Source organism: Symsagittifera roscoffensis, chromosome 10 (assembly GCF_963678635.1).
Source record: "Symsagittifera roscoffensis chromosome 10, txSymRosc1.1, whole genome shotgun sequence".
NCBI lineage: Eukaryota > Metazoa > Xenacoelomorpha > Acoela > Convolutidae > Symsagittifera > Symsagittifera roscoffensis.
The window spans coordinates 31,826,377-31,841,565 of NC_087071.1; the positions used below are offsets into that span (position 1 = coordinate 31,826,377).

Here is a 15,189-nt window from a genome sequence, read left to right on the forward strand (position 1 = left end):
TTATATTCAAAACCGAGAGTTTAGAATACGTCTTGAATTGGATAATGTAGAAAGAATTATATTGATTTTAGCAGGAAAGAATCACGTGAAAAGTGGCGGGAATTAAGATGCAAGAAAACGTGAAACAGATTACATGTACATAAAAGCAATTTAAAATAAAACTCTTTAGCATACATTGAAGTTAGCCACGTCTGAGTTAGCCACATCCAGCCCACCTTGAGAGATCCTCTCAAAAGATAATAGTCACATAACTAATAATGAGAGCTCTAAGGAGACAGTTTTTTGACAAATGGTTTTTCTTTCAGATATGTTTGCGACATATGATGTACCCACTGATGAGACGATGAGTATTGCCGATTTTGTGAAAGAGTGTAAAGCAGCTGATGAGTTAATGGAGATGGCCGTGAAAAAAAGATACGAATTTCTGCCTGTCAAATCTGTCTTTGAGTTATTGAAGAATCCCAAACAGCCCGGGGTTATAAAGAATGAGGTAATCAGATTCCAAAATGATGCTGTTAACACAGCTTCCAAGAGTGAAAGATTTGACGACTTGCAAAGAGAGTTTAACGTAGGCGAACCAGGCTTGGATTGTGGTTTTGGAAATGATGTTTATCAGCCCGTTGAGCCAAAGAACAGTCAAAATGGTGAAATATCAGTATGGGAAAATCATTGTAGGGAAGATGAAGAAGTGTACGATCCGTTTTTATTGATTTCTAGAGGCATATCATTTACACCCTGGCATATCGATGGAGATCCGCCCTTGACTGCATGGTCGCAACTTCAGCGTGGGGAGAAACTTTGGTTTTTCACAACGAATAGAAGAGTAACCAATTTTCTGCTACGAAAACCAGAAAGTCGATGGTCGCCGTCCAGTTGGCTAACCGAGTCCTTGAGAATGGATCGTAAAGACCTGTGGGTTCATGTGCAAAAACCAGGTAATGATATTACTGAATAAATGTTAAGACAATACTTGAAATATTTTCATTTGCAGGGGAAGCTATATATCTACCGTATTGTACTGGCCACATGGTTTTGACGTATGAGTATAGTGTGCTGCTAACATGGTCCATAAAAACCAGTGATTCTACTGAGGTAATGCAGAAAAGACAAGTGCAGTACACAGCTCCAACAGGTGTAGCTCATCCGGTATTGAATCCAAGAAGCCGAAGTCAGAAGATGCCTAAGCGAAAGAAGAAATTCACCCGAACTCTGAGAAACAGAAATGAGAATAAATAGTTTAGTTGTGAATACAATTTGAATCATAAAGCAATTGCTTGCAATTTGTTAACTTGTCATTAACCACATCAATTGTCACAAGAGCTAGTCAGTAGATGAAGTTTTGTAGCCGGTCTGTTATAGGTTCCTTTAGATGTACGGATTTGTACAACACGTGCTATATCGTCGTTTCCAAGAAAGGTCTTCATGACTCTCGCTAAGGGCCACTGAAGAGGTGAGATGTTGCTTTTGCAACTAGAACCATATCGCCAACTTGAAGGCTCCTTGTTTGTATTTTCCACTTGTTTCTTTGATTGAGTGTTGTAAGATATTCTTTGGACCATCGTTTCCAAAAATCGTTAACCATTTGTTGAGTGTGTAACCAACGTTGCTTAAGCGTCACGGAGGCTGTCTCTTTGTTCGGTACACTATCAGGAAGTGCCGTCAAGGGTGCTCCTATAAGGAAATGACCTGGCGTCAAGGCTGTGACGTCATTAGGATCATTCGAAAGTGGTGTTAAGGGTCTTGAATTCATAATAATTTCGATTTGGGCGAGGACAGTGTAGAGTTCTTCGAATGTAGGAGCTTGAGTTCCGACAACCTTTCTTAAGTGATTCTTACAGCTCTTGATTCCGGCCTTCCAAAGTCCGCCAAAGTATGGCGCGCGTGGTGGTATTGTTACCCAGTCAACGCCCTGTTGTATGATGAAGCTTGCGGCAGAGTTCTTCTTGTCGTTGCCCAGAATTTCACGTAATGCTATCATCTCATTTCGTGCACCAATGAAGTTGGTAGCCTTGTCACTATATATACATGCAGGCTTTCCCCGTCGAGCAATGAACCGTTTCAAGGCTGATACACAAGATGGTGTTGATAGGGAAGATACAAGTTCAATGTGGACCGCTTTGGTGGTGAAACATACAAGTAACGCAATGTACGCTTTTCCCACGGACTTGGAAGAGGTTTTGAGAGAAATCGGTCCACCAAAATCAATGCCAACATGCGTGAAAGGTCGTGATTGGGTTATACGTTCCTGGGGAAGGTCTCCCATAATTGGGTTTGCACTTGCTAGCCGTCTTGCGAAGCGTCGGCAAGTAATACATGATTGTGTCACTTTAGTTATTACCTTTTTGCCACCGGTTATCCAGTATCTTTGACGTAAATGTGACAGCGTTGCTTGTGGGCCTCCATGCATGGTTTTGGTATGTGCTTGACGGATTAACAGAGTTGCTAGATGTGATTTGCCGTCTATTAGTATTGGAAACTTCAAATCGTTGCTGTGATCACTTTGCGCTAACCTTCCCCCCCACTCGTAAAAGACCGCTATCTTTTTCAACAAAGGGCGTCAGCGACAGGAGTGCTCCTCTGTAGGATGTCTTCTCAGATAGTTGCGAGATCTCATCATTGAAAAAGTCCTTTTGATGGCTTGCTAGAAGTGCGTGTAGTGCCGTGACGAGTTCATCTGCCATAAGATTGCCTTTAGGAGTTGTAATTTTCCTTAACAACTTTGAAGCTCGGAGTAGCCATGCAGTCACTCGTACAAGTCTAGACATAACAGAGAACCTGGTCTCGAATGGTTGACATAGAGGTACCTTATACGCATGAAGAATCGTTCGCTTGCGTCTCTCTGAATCCTCGTTACTGATGATTGACGGTTGTTGGGGCCATGTGATTGGATTTTCGGCGAGCCAGGAAGGGCCATTCCACCAAAGTTTATGAGGAAGGAGAAGATTAGGGGCCAATCCTCTGGAGGCGCAATCCGCTGGATTTTCGGCTGAGGGAACATGCTTCCAAGAGGCAGGTGGAATAATTTCTTGTATTGCTGTGGTTCGATTGCCAACAAAACATGACCATTTTGCTGGGTGGTCGTTGATCCACGACAGATATACAGTCGAATCAGTCCATCCGATGAGTTTGAGCATTGGCTTCTTCTGAGAAGAGAATGCATCCAGGCATGCTTTCAATAATTTGCAGCCTAAGGCAGCAGCGCTAAGTTCCAATCTTGGTATACTTATTTGCTTAATGGGAGAGAGCTTTGTCTTAGCGGAGAGGAGGTTTAGAACAACATTTCCATTGGCATCCGTACAACGGGAGTAAACTGCTGCAGCAAATGCGCGCTCTGAGGCATCACAAAACACATGAAGTTGCATTTCAACAATAGGCGATTGATGTGTTAAAGGTCGGTTGATTGTTAAATTTTGAAGCAAAGAAAGTTCTCCTCTAGAATTTCTCCATGACATCTCAATAGATTCCGGAAGTCGTTCATCCCAATCAGATCCAGCCAGCCAGCATTCTTTCAAGAGAATCTTGAACTGTAAGATTGTAGGAGAAAGCCACCCCATGGGATCGTAGAATGTGGAAACATCAGACAGCAGTTTCCTCTTTGTCAACTTTGATATTTCAGGCATTCTTGTTACAGTGAACGAAAACTGATCAGTGATTGGGTGCCACTTCACACCAAGGGTCTTGATTGAGTACTGTTTGTCACAGATTGTGTAGGCTTCGGGTGCCTCTTGCAATGAAGTCGGTAATCTTGTGATTACTTGTGGGCAATTGCTTGACCACTTTCGAAGATCGAAACCACCTTTCTTGAGTGTTGATATAAGATTATCTTGTAATACGACTGCCTCTTCCACAGTGTCTGCACCTGTAAGAGCATCGTCGACATAAAAATCGTTTCTTATGACTTGAGCGGTGATTTCGTCGTCAACATCTAAAGCTGTTTCCGTGAGGGATCTAGTTGAATGGTATGCAGATGAACGTATCCCATAGGTCACGCGAGTCATCCTGTAAGTCTTAATGGGTTTCTTTGGATCGTTTCGCCAGAGTATTTGATGAAAGTCCTTGTCTGGTCGTGCTAAACAGATTTGTCTATACGTTTTGGTCACATCAGCAGATAAGGCAATTTGATGAACTCGGAAGCGACTGAGTATATTGAACAAACTATCTTAGATCACGGGACCAGTCATAAGTGTGTCATTAAGAGATGGATCTCCACCACTCGTTTTGGCTGAAGCATCAAAGACAACACGAAGCTTAGTTGTCGTACTAGAGTCCTTAGTCACACAGTGATGCGGAAGGTAAAACACGTCTGCGCAATGTTTATTGATTTCTGCTGCGGGAACGAGTTCTAGATGTCCTAGATCAATGAATTCGTTTACAAATGCTTCGTACTTATCCTTCAGTTGCTTGTCTTTTAAGAGACGTTGTTCAAGTAATAAAAAGCGTCGTTCAGCTTGTTGGTAGCTTTCAGCGAAAGAAGGGGCGCCGTCCTTTACTGGAAGTTTGACAACGTACCTCCCTTCATCATCCCGCATTGTTGTTTTAGTGAAGTGATCTTCACATTCCCTTTCTTCTTGAGTTAGACGAGAACTCTTAGGGACTTCTTCCAATTCCCAAAACTTCTTGAGAATTTGATCCGTATCTTCTTGCATAAGTAAGTGATTCACGATTTCTTCCGTATTGTGGGTCGTCATAGAGACATGCTTCGATTGCGATGAATTTGAAGAGGTTGCACCAGATACAATCCAGCCCAAGTCTGTTTCTTGAAGACAAATTGTATCGCTCAACTTGATCAATCCAGGTTTGAGAAGTGCTGAGTAGACGTCCACTCCAAGAAGAACATCAATTCAGCCAGGCTTGTGAAAACTGCTGTCAGCCATATCAAGATTGTTGATATGCTTCCACCCGCCGATGTTCACGTTAGCCAGTGGGAGGTTGCAGGTCACACGAGGCAGGACAATGAATACTCCTGTCAAAGAATACTCCTGGAAGCATTTCAGCAGTAACAACTGAATTTGATTGTGCGGAGACTGTCTCCCCCACGGATTGAAGATTAGTAGTTACTTTCTGACAACGCAATCCTAGCTGCTGGGCACAATGGCGTGTCATGACCGAAGCAGTTGAACCTTGATCTAGTAATGCGCGAAAATATTGTACATTACCATGACGATCCTTGAATGCAACCTGCGCAGTGGGTAGGATGGTATCCGTCTCCTCGGGTCTCCTGGTGCCAATATGATTGATCGCTTGGGCGGACCTGTGTAGCAGCGTGTTGTGCTTGCCTTGACATGTCTTGCATGTGCTTGTTGAGTTGCATTGATTCGCAAAATGACCAGAACGTAGACAGTTACCACATAGTTTGTTCGTCTTGACAACTTGAAAACGCTCATCTATCGTCTTTTCTCGGAATGAATTACAGGAGAATAGTTTATGATTCTTGGATTTACAGCAAAGACAATTGTCTGTAGTTGAATGGTAGATATTGGAATGGTTGTTTTTGTTCTGATTGGACTGTGATTGCTTTGCTTGGCTGCTAGGCTGTATAGAAGCATGAGGTGAAGCTTCTAAGGATCGTGCTCGTTGATCAATGAACTGGAGTACATCATCCAAGTCATGTAGTTGTGGACCAGGATTCTGAAGCTCCCATTGTCTTCTTGTTTTCGGGTCCAATTTCTCTAGAATGAGATATACGTAGATGTACGCACTAGTATCCACTTTATGAGATTGAAGGGCTGACAGGTGCTCCACAATCTTCGACTGTAGTTTCCTCAGGGCACTGACATTTTCGCTTTTCAATGCCGAAAATGCAAGAAACTCCTGAATATGAGCATTGATTACTGAGCGTCTGTTGTCGTATCGTTTTATGAGCTGTTGTTTAGCAATGGCGTAGTTTGCGTCGGTGATTGACAAAGAAGCTATGATTCTGGCAGGTTCATCTTTGAGGGCTGCTTTGAGGTAGTTTAGTTTCTGCTCATCACTGAGAGAATTATTCTTGTCAATAGACGCTGTGAAGAGATCGTAGAACGAAGACCATTCCACATAATTACCAGAAAATGTAGGCAATTGTACCTGCTCAGATTGAACGCTCTGCGATGGCTGAGGTTGCTAAAGTGGAGCTGGTACTATATGCCTTTCAACTTCACCGATGAAACTTGATATTTGATAGATTGCTGTTTGCCAGTTTGCTGTTTTCTCTTCAGTTTCTTCTATTTCATTTACTAGTGAAGAATCTGGAGTGATAGCTTCAATCGTCTTGTTGATGGAATTGAGTGTGATGAGCTTCCTGTCCAAGTGCATCAGAACAACTTTGAGTGCCTCAAAATCTTGCTTCGATACTTGGTCAGTAGGATTTGCCATGATTGCATTGGCGTCGTTGATGTACTTAGTGACAACACCACGATGTGCTCCACGAGTACTTCTTTCCCTTGCTAGGGTAGCTTGATTGTCTTCCGTGCTGGGAGTTGACATCTTGAAGGATTATGTGAATGATATCACGTCGGGGTCACCAAATGTTCTGTGTTGAACTTATGATTTATATTCAAAACCGAGAGTTTAGAATACGTCTTGAATTGGATAATGTAGAAAGAATTATATTGATTTTAGCAGGAAAGAATCACGTGAAAAGTGGCGGGAATTAAGATGCAAGAAAACGTGAAACATATTACATGTACATAAAAGCAATTTATAATAAAACTCTGTAGCATACATTGAAGTTAGCCACGTCTGAACAAGCTTCACTGAGACGTTAGACATCTCAACAGAAAATCTAAACAATCTCTGCAATCTCTGACAATTTAAAGCCAAAAGTCTGTTTTATTTGAGCATTTTATCATCAACCGCGATGAAAATTTCAGGTGAAAATCAATCAAGTTAAAAAACTTGTCAAGCAAAGAGATCGATCTACAAGATGAGTTTTAGCTGCATTGACAGAAACAACATTTTCTACTTATATGAACAATGTAACCGGCAGTCAATTTGTCTAGTACAAAAAAGTTTAAGTTAAAATTAGCCTGAAAATTTAAAAGATGAATTCTCTCGGCCATAAAACAATTAAAAGGCTTAGATTACAAAAAGACGAGACTGGGAGGAAAAAATGAAGATATCCGATTGAAGACTTTGCAATATCGTCTTGGCTATATTCTAGATTCCATTATTAAACATATTTCGCTTCTTTCTCAACCGATGGACTACAGGGAAAGTATCACTTTTGATAGTTTGTTGTCTACAACCACTCATGACATTACCAGAGCAAACTTATATCAGAAAACCTGATATCTATGCAGGGTCATCTAAGCTTAAAATTTTTTTCCTCGGCATTGGGATTACTTTCCATCGGCATGGGACCAACTCTTTGAGATCAATTTAAATACAAAAACTCATATGTTAAAAAAAGTTGCTCAAACGATTAAATATTGAAAAACGGTTTTTTTTGTTTGTCATTTCATTATTTGCGGGAATTTTTGATTCAAAAAAACTACGATTGCTTGCTAAAATTTTTTACTTCCTTTTATTAAAATGAGAAAAAAATGAAAAAGGAGATGCGGAATTGTGATAACAAAAAAAGACAGGTCTACTTAATCTTATTGCAAAAACTATCAGAAGTTGAATTGAACTACAATCATTTAGTTATTTAAAAGATATAGACATTGTAATTTTAAAATCTCAGTGAATATAATTTTATATGGTAAAACATAGCCAACCAACAGTTGGAAAAGATTAAATTTTTTTTTGCTGGAAAAACTTATTAGTAAATTCCTTTTTCGAAATCACAAATCGATCACGTTTTTTTTTTTGCAAAACTTTCACTTTTGCTGTTCGATAGCATATTTTGCCCTCCGTTTAACAAAGGAAATGAACTGAATTGAAAAAGAATTTCAAATTCAAACCGCGAAAAATCAAAAATGAGAGTGAAAAAATTTCAAGACTTTTTCCCGAGAGAAATATCACCAAGACCTATAAAAGAGTTCTCACTACGTTCATTACTTTTAACAATTATGATGAACACTGAAAAAACAAGATATGTAAGCTAGTTAGAGAAGTTGCAGTCAAGCTTCTAATTTTTTCTAAGTTGCTAGTTGTTGAAAGTGACAATAATTTGAAATTTTTTCCATTATTCCGAAATTCTTGTAGTAATTCGTAAATTGTTACAACGTGACCGTAAAGTGGAAAGCCGAATAAAAATATTAAAGTTCAGATTTGCCACAAAATTAAGTCATTTTCTTCTGCTTTATTTGGGCGAAGAAAATTGTACGCTAAAACGTTGGTCAAAAATTGATGTTGCCCGCATCTAAAAAAAGTAAAAAAAAAAGGATGATAATGGATTTTTGTGGTCTAAAACATTGTCAATTTAATCGATTCCCATTTTAGGCTTAGATAGCGAAATTGGACAAAAAAATGGATTTAAATTCATTTTTTCTCGCAAAATTAATGTGCATTATATTTCATTTGAAATCCATTATAATGGATTATAAAACCAGTACAGGGATTTTTTTCCTTTTTCTTTTCGTTTTGCGTCGTGCAAATTTCTGCATTTAACAAATGATTAATGCGAAATCTTTGCAAAATGAGTGTACAGCCTTCTCTATTTCTAAACCTAAATTCAAATTGCAAAAACGTTGCGTTGACCTATCCCCCCTAACGTTTGGCCCGTTGCCCCCTCCCAAACTTGAACCCCCCTGGCCTTCTAGGACACTTCCCTCCCACACACCTCTGAACACACCCCCCACCCTGAATCACCCGAACCCTCACCTGAACCACCCCCCCCCCCCCACCTGAATCGCCCGACCCCCGCACCTGAACCAACAACTCCCTAATCCACTTGAACCCCCCACACTCTGATCCGGTTCAGGTTGGGTGGGTGGGGGGGGGGGGTTGTTTAGTTGGGGTTCAATTGGTTGAGGGGGTAGGGATTGGTTCAAGTTGGGGATGGCGGGTGTAAGGGTACAAAGGGGGCAAAGGAGCAAACATTGGAAGGGATAGAAGCGGGCAATTGTTGAAAGGATTAAAATTTAGCTATAGAGTAACATAAAAGAGAAACCAAATTATCATTGTTTTAAAATAATCAAAAATAACTAACTTTAGTTTAAAACACGGAAAAAGCTCTATGTGCGTTGAAATTCGCATCTCATTAAAGTGGAGAAAAATTGATTAAAATTGAGTTTGATTGTCACTGTCCACAAAAGTGAAACAAAATTGATTATGATGGATCAAAAACAAGTTTTGTTGCCTTGAAAAATCGTAATGTTATAATCCATTTTTGATTGATTTTAATTGAAATTTTTTTCACTTTTGTGGACGCTGACAGTGAAACTCATTTAAAATCGATTTTTATTCATGGAGCTCCAAAAGATTGCAAACAGCAAAAAGCTTGTTTGTTATAAAAAGGCAAAAAGGCTTGTTGTAAAAGACTTGTCTGTAAAATAAAGTTTAGAACTATCTCATGTTTTACAGCTCATTAGATCAGTGACAGTGCTTCCCACTCGAAACAATAAAAAAATAATATAATCTCATTTGAAGAAGTGTTGAGACTTTTTTTGTATTATCAGCAATCCTTATTGCTCTCCCATCAACCTTTGTATATCTTGTTTGTTTTTCCGACTTTTCATTTGTATTACGTGATCGGATAGTTTTTCTATATGATCAATATGTTGACCAGTCAAAAATTGGTACTTTCTTTTATTCTTATGAAACTGTTTGGTGCAGAGTTTTAATTTCAAAATTTTGACGCATACAAGGCACATGATATTTAGCGCACATTTGCAGAAATCACAGTACATAAAAAAGTTAATTCTTCTATTTTTGAGTTTGCTGTAGTTCACTCTAAACCAAATTAACCTCAAATCAAACTGCAACTTTTTTTCAAAAAAAACTAACAAAACGAGCTTTTGTTAAAAAACTAAATTCATAATTTATTCATAATTCAGATATTTACTGACAATATCATGTATAAATTAGGACGTAAATTGTTAAAGTGTTCTTTCGTAGCTTTTTCCAACTAAATTACGCAGGTTTGTTAATAAGAAGAGCTCGCTAATTTTACGAAAAATGTTTGCCACATTGGTGCAAATCTGTAATAACTGGCCGTATTTGTGTTGTATATTTTAGCAACTCACTTTCCAGCACATCGTCATACCTGTAACATATAGTTCATTTTTTTTTATAAATTAATGTTTATTTTTCAGAAAGTTGAGAAAGCCACGAGATTTGCGTTCGCTGCAGTACAATTTTTAGGTTTTCCTTTTTATGTGATAAACATAAATATTCTACTTTTCAGCCGTGAAATGATTATTTTACAGTTTTTCACTGAGTTTATTAACCTTTGATATTTGTGTACTGCTACATTTTTCAACTGAAACCATTGAGAATCTTAGTACAATAAAAAAACTATTTTACTGTCATTATTACAGTAAAAGTTCAGATTAAATTATTGAAGACAAATCAAACATTTTCCTGCTTCTTCATAGTTCCTAATGTTTTTGTGGCAATGTTCTTGTGACAAAAAATAAAAAAAATCAGTGGAAATAAAATTTAAAACAAAATTTGTGCATCATTAAAAAAAAAGTGACTGTGTAATTTAACGAGGTTTTGAAAGCTTTCATCTAACTGTTACTCTTAGATTTGTAGTTTTGTGTTTTGAAGAAAACCTGCAAGCCGCTGGTTTAAATAATTATCTCATTCATATCAGCTTTTCACAAGTTGATCACTTTTTGATGGCTATATATTTCAATTCGTTGCAGTAAAATTCCAATTTTAAAAACTGAAAAATGGGGCTAAAGATTAAAGAAAAACTTGACACGTTCTGATTTTAAAGTTGACGTTATTGCAGCTTTAATCCAAAAAAATGATACATTTGATTTAAAACAACCTTTAGTTTATGTGTTTTGTTTTCTCATAATTTTCTCTTAATTTCTTAATTTTAGTATCTATGAGAACTATAGCAACTAATTACATCCCAAGTTTCCCCCTACAAATGACAAAATGAAAAACAATTTTTGTTTTAATTTTCTCCGAAATAAATATCTGTCACTATCAAAAAGTGAAATAAAAATAAGACTACGAGGTTGTTGAGGCCAAAGAAAAAACGTTTAAGCTCAGATTGGAGAAAAAAACAAAACAAGTAATTATTAAACTCCTTAACCTAGTGTTTTCTGATGACAATGAATGCCGGCAGTAACAGCTCAGACTGTTTTTCTTATTTTTGTAGTGTTCGCATTGATTTTAAGTTTCTTTGTGTTTTTTTTTGGTTTAGATTTTTAGAAACAGACAAATTTTCTTCCTCCAGTTCGATTAAAAAAACAATCAAACTTGATTTCGCGAAACTAAGTAGCTTAGTAGATTAGTTACTCAGTTTATTTTTGAAGCGTAATTGTTTTAGCTTTGAACTGTAGAGACAGATTGGTTTTTAAACCCTCAACAGTTTAGAGATATATTGCTCCCTGTTTTATTGCGAAGTTCTTTACTTCTCTTGAATTTTTTAAAAATGTTTTTTTTTTATATATCGAACACTGCGGTTCCAGATATTGTTCTGAGTTCATCACAATTTTTTGAACACGTTGTGGTTTGCAATGAAAACCATTAGGGCAAGATCCACAATGTTAAAATTTACAGTTATTCAAAATAACTTCATAAGCCGTGACAAATAGAATAATACAAGTTTTTTAAGACAAGCTCCACAATGTTAAAACATACATTTATTGAAAATTTCACGAGCGGTGACAAAAAAATCCAAGTTTACACCAGATCGCATATGCGCGCCATACACAAAACGGGACAATTTTTTGTGGACAATGGGAATCTCAGTCGTCACATAATATTTCATAAAATTTTAAAAAATTTTGAGTTTGAAAATCTCAACTTTTGCAAACACTCCGTTTTCTGCAATAAATAGCTCTTTTTCAATTACTGGGTTTTCTGCGTTATAGCCCCATAACCCCGTTACTATACCTACATACATACATACACAAATACATACATATATACATACATACATACATACATACATACATACATACATACATACATACATACATACATACATACATACATACATACATACATACATACATACATACATACATACATACATACATACATACATACATACATACATACATACATACATACATACATACATACATACATACATACATACATACATACATACATACATACATACATACATACATACATACATACATACATACATACATACATACACACATACATACATACATACATACATACATACATACATACATACATACATACATACATACATACATACATACATACATACATACATACATACATACATACATACATACATACATACATACATACATACATACATACATACATACATACATACATACATACATACATACATACATACATACATACATACATACATACATACATACATACATACATACATACATACATACATACATACATACATACATACATACATACATACATACATATATCAATTTTTTATGGCAAAAAAATTTCATAAAAAAACAAATGTTACTGGAATATCAAAAGATGTTAATGGACATTGGCGAGTCATACTTCATATGATGATGGAAAAATTGAATGTTGCGTTTTGATGCTGAACATTTTTTCTTTAGTTATGATCAAAAAACAATAGTTATTAAGTAGCAGATGAAGTAACACGACCTAAATGAGAGTAACTGATTTAAAACAAAAATTTAATGAAGTTCTTGTCATTGTAGTTTTTGACAATAAATAACATTCATTTTTTGTCAGAAAATCAGATGTTAGTGAGATATCAGATATGTAAAATAATCTGGTGAGTCATGCTGCATTTGATAAAGCAAAAATCAAAAATGGCATGATACACTTTTAAAACAAGGTTTTTACAAACTTTTTGTTGCCGAGCAACATTTACTTAAAATTTTTTTGTCCAAAAACCACTGGATTTTGAGATTGCAGATGATCTTTCTTCCTTAAGGAGTAACAGTGCAAATATTGAGGCAAAACTTGAATAATTAAAAAAATTAAAACCACGTTTTCTTACTGAAGTCAAATACTACTGTCAAAAATCAAAATGAAAGAAACAGCAAATGATGCATCACAATTTTAATGTGTCATACAAAATTAGTTGGGGCCAAAACTCAAAATTAAATAGATCAATGCGCGTTTTTTTTTATAGTTTTTGTTGCTGAAAAATTCTTATGATGATATCTATAGTGGAAAATATTAGTTTGCAGTTGAGCGATTTTGTTTTGCTCCATTCTGCATTTTTTTCAAGGGTTGTGATATGCTTAAGCAGCGACAATTTCCATGCGGATCACGAATCTAACTATTCTTGATTTGAAAAATCTTTCATATTAAAAATTTGAAAAATCGTTAAAAATCAACACTTTATCGATTAATTTACTATACGTTGAATACAATATAAATGTTTGTGGCTTCTAAATGAATCAAAGACAATTCAATATTATGCATGCGTCAACTTAATTTATCACCTTTGACTGAAAAAAAGCTCATGTCTTCAAAGCATGGCCGATTCTGCAAAACAAAGCCCTCCTGGCAGGACGCCCACTCGGCAAGAAGCTCCCTCGGCAAAATAGAAACCCACTCGGCACAACAGTGCCCCTCGGCAATTTGCTTCTACGGCAAGCAGCCACTCGGCAAAAGAACTCTCGTCAAAACAGATAAACTTAATCGCAGCATTTTCTACCAATTCTAGAATGGTCTAATATCAGAAAAATTAGCATTTCTTCAAAAATCAACACAGACCTCGACAAAATGCAACAGACCTGGACTCTAGGCAGACGAAAAAGTAAAAAGTTTCAAAGCAGGTTCCAAGAATATGACTCAGAATTACCTCGAGTCAGCAATCGGCAGTCCGAGCGACATCAGCAGCAAACTTTACTCTCTCGCAAATTTCTAACAGATCTCACAACCTGGTATAAAGTATTTTAACATCAACGAAAGGTTCTACACCTCTAATTCAACGGCTAGCACGAATCATGTTGCCTTCCGTAACTTTATTCTCGGTTTTAGCTTCTCACCGAAATGAGAAATTCTTCTCACAAGTTCAAGCATACAAATGCCTGCAAGAGGATCATAGTTATGATAACACGGGATTTTTGCGAGCTTATGTTTCAACAGCTTTACTGGGAGACTCCAGCCTCCGCTTTTTTCAGAAATATAGTGCATGTGACGTTAACTTGTTTGCCAATCAGACGGAGCGAACAAATCACTAGATTAGAAAAGTTGATTCGAATTTTTCCAAACAGCAACAAAAAAACGATTTCCAAACAACAACAGAAAAAAATAGTTTCATGGAGTCACTCTGCGTTGGAAAGGCCGACAATATCATAGAAAGTTATGGAACTAATTGTACACGGTACAACCAACCAAGCTAGACATGAGTTATTTCGAAACAAATTTTTTAATGAAAAATTGTCATCAACTATACTGCATTCTTGCAAAATTTATTACACAACTTTGAGATTTGAGATCAACGACTAAGACTGAGATATGAACTCCAGCTACTTCCTATGTATCACTTGTTGAAGTACGAAGTTTTTGCTCGAAGTGTTGAAAAAAAGGAAGAAATTGGCAAGCCTAACGGGCTTGAAAACGCAACGTTAATTTGCTTTGATGATGTTGAACATCTGCTAAAGGGCATGAAAACTTGGAGCTAATATCGGATCAAACAGATTCAAAAACTTTCACAGAAAAATATGTTCCAGCAACGAAGGGCATCAGCTATTATGGAAAGCGATCCACTAAGTAAGGAAGAAAAGCAGATTGATGACAAGTTTACTACAATTAGACACCTGTATCCTCTAGATAAAGAACATTACCTAAGCTTTCGTGAGAGCGAAGAATACAACTATCAAAGGACAAATGACTTTTTCTCACTTGCCTCAGATTGCATTGTGCTACCGCATTTAACTCAGTAAACAGATATTCCGTGTCAAGTTGCGAAGCCATGCATCTCAAAACTCTGCATCATGATTCTGACCAATCTATCTGATAACTACTTTTCCTTGCATTCTGCTTCAGTTTTTGGGACCTCGTTGAATAAAAAAACGAGATTCTACAAAATTAGAAAGGATTGGTTGTGCAACAAAGATGTAACCAAAGTTTGAAAAAAAAACTTTGAAAGAACCTTGTTTGTTCGTTTGCTACTCTTAATGGCATCGAACGCTTATGCGT

At 36.9% G+C, this 15,189-nt stretch overlaps 3 protein-coding genes across 3 annotated transcripts in view; 1 reads left to right on the forward strand and 2 right to left on the reverse strand.

Annotated features, from left to right (window-relative positions):
- Window positions 1-15,189, forward strand: part of LOC134855657 (uncharacterized) — a 505,026-nt gene that overhangs the window by 338,818 nt on the left and 151,019 nt on the right. The window lies entirely within an intron of this gene.
- Window positions 2,496-3,998, reverse strand: LOC134855033 (uncharacterized). Its single transcript, XM_063871413.1, has one exon. It carries the CDS (start codon window positions 3,996-3,998, stop codon window positions 2,496-2,498), a length of 1,503 nt encoding a protein of 500 aa, XP_063727483.1.
- LOC134855034 (uncharacterized) lies at window positions 4,915-6,462 on the reverse strand. Its single transcript, XM_063871414.1, has 2 exons — window positions 6,214-6,462; window positions 4,915-6,063 (listed from the first exon to the last, which is right to left on the reverse strand). Exons 1-2 carry the CDS (start codon window positions 6,460-6,462, stop codon window positions 4,915-4,917), a joined length of 1,398 nt encoding a protein of 465 aa, XP_063727484.1.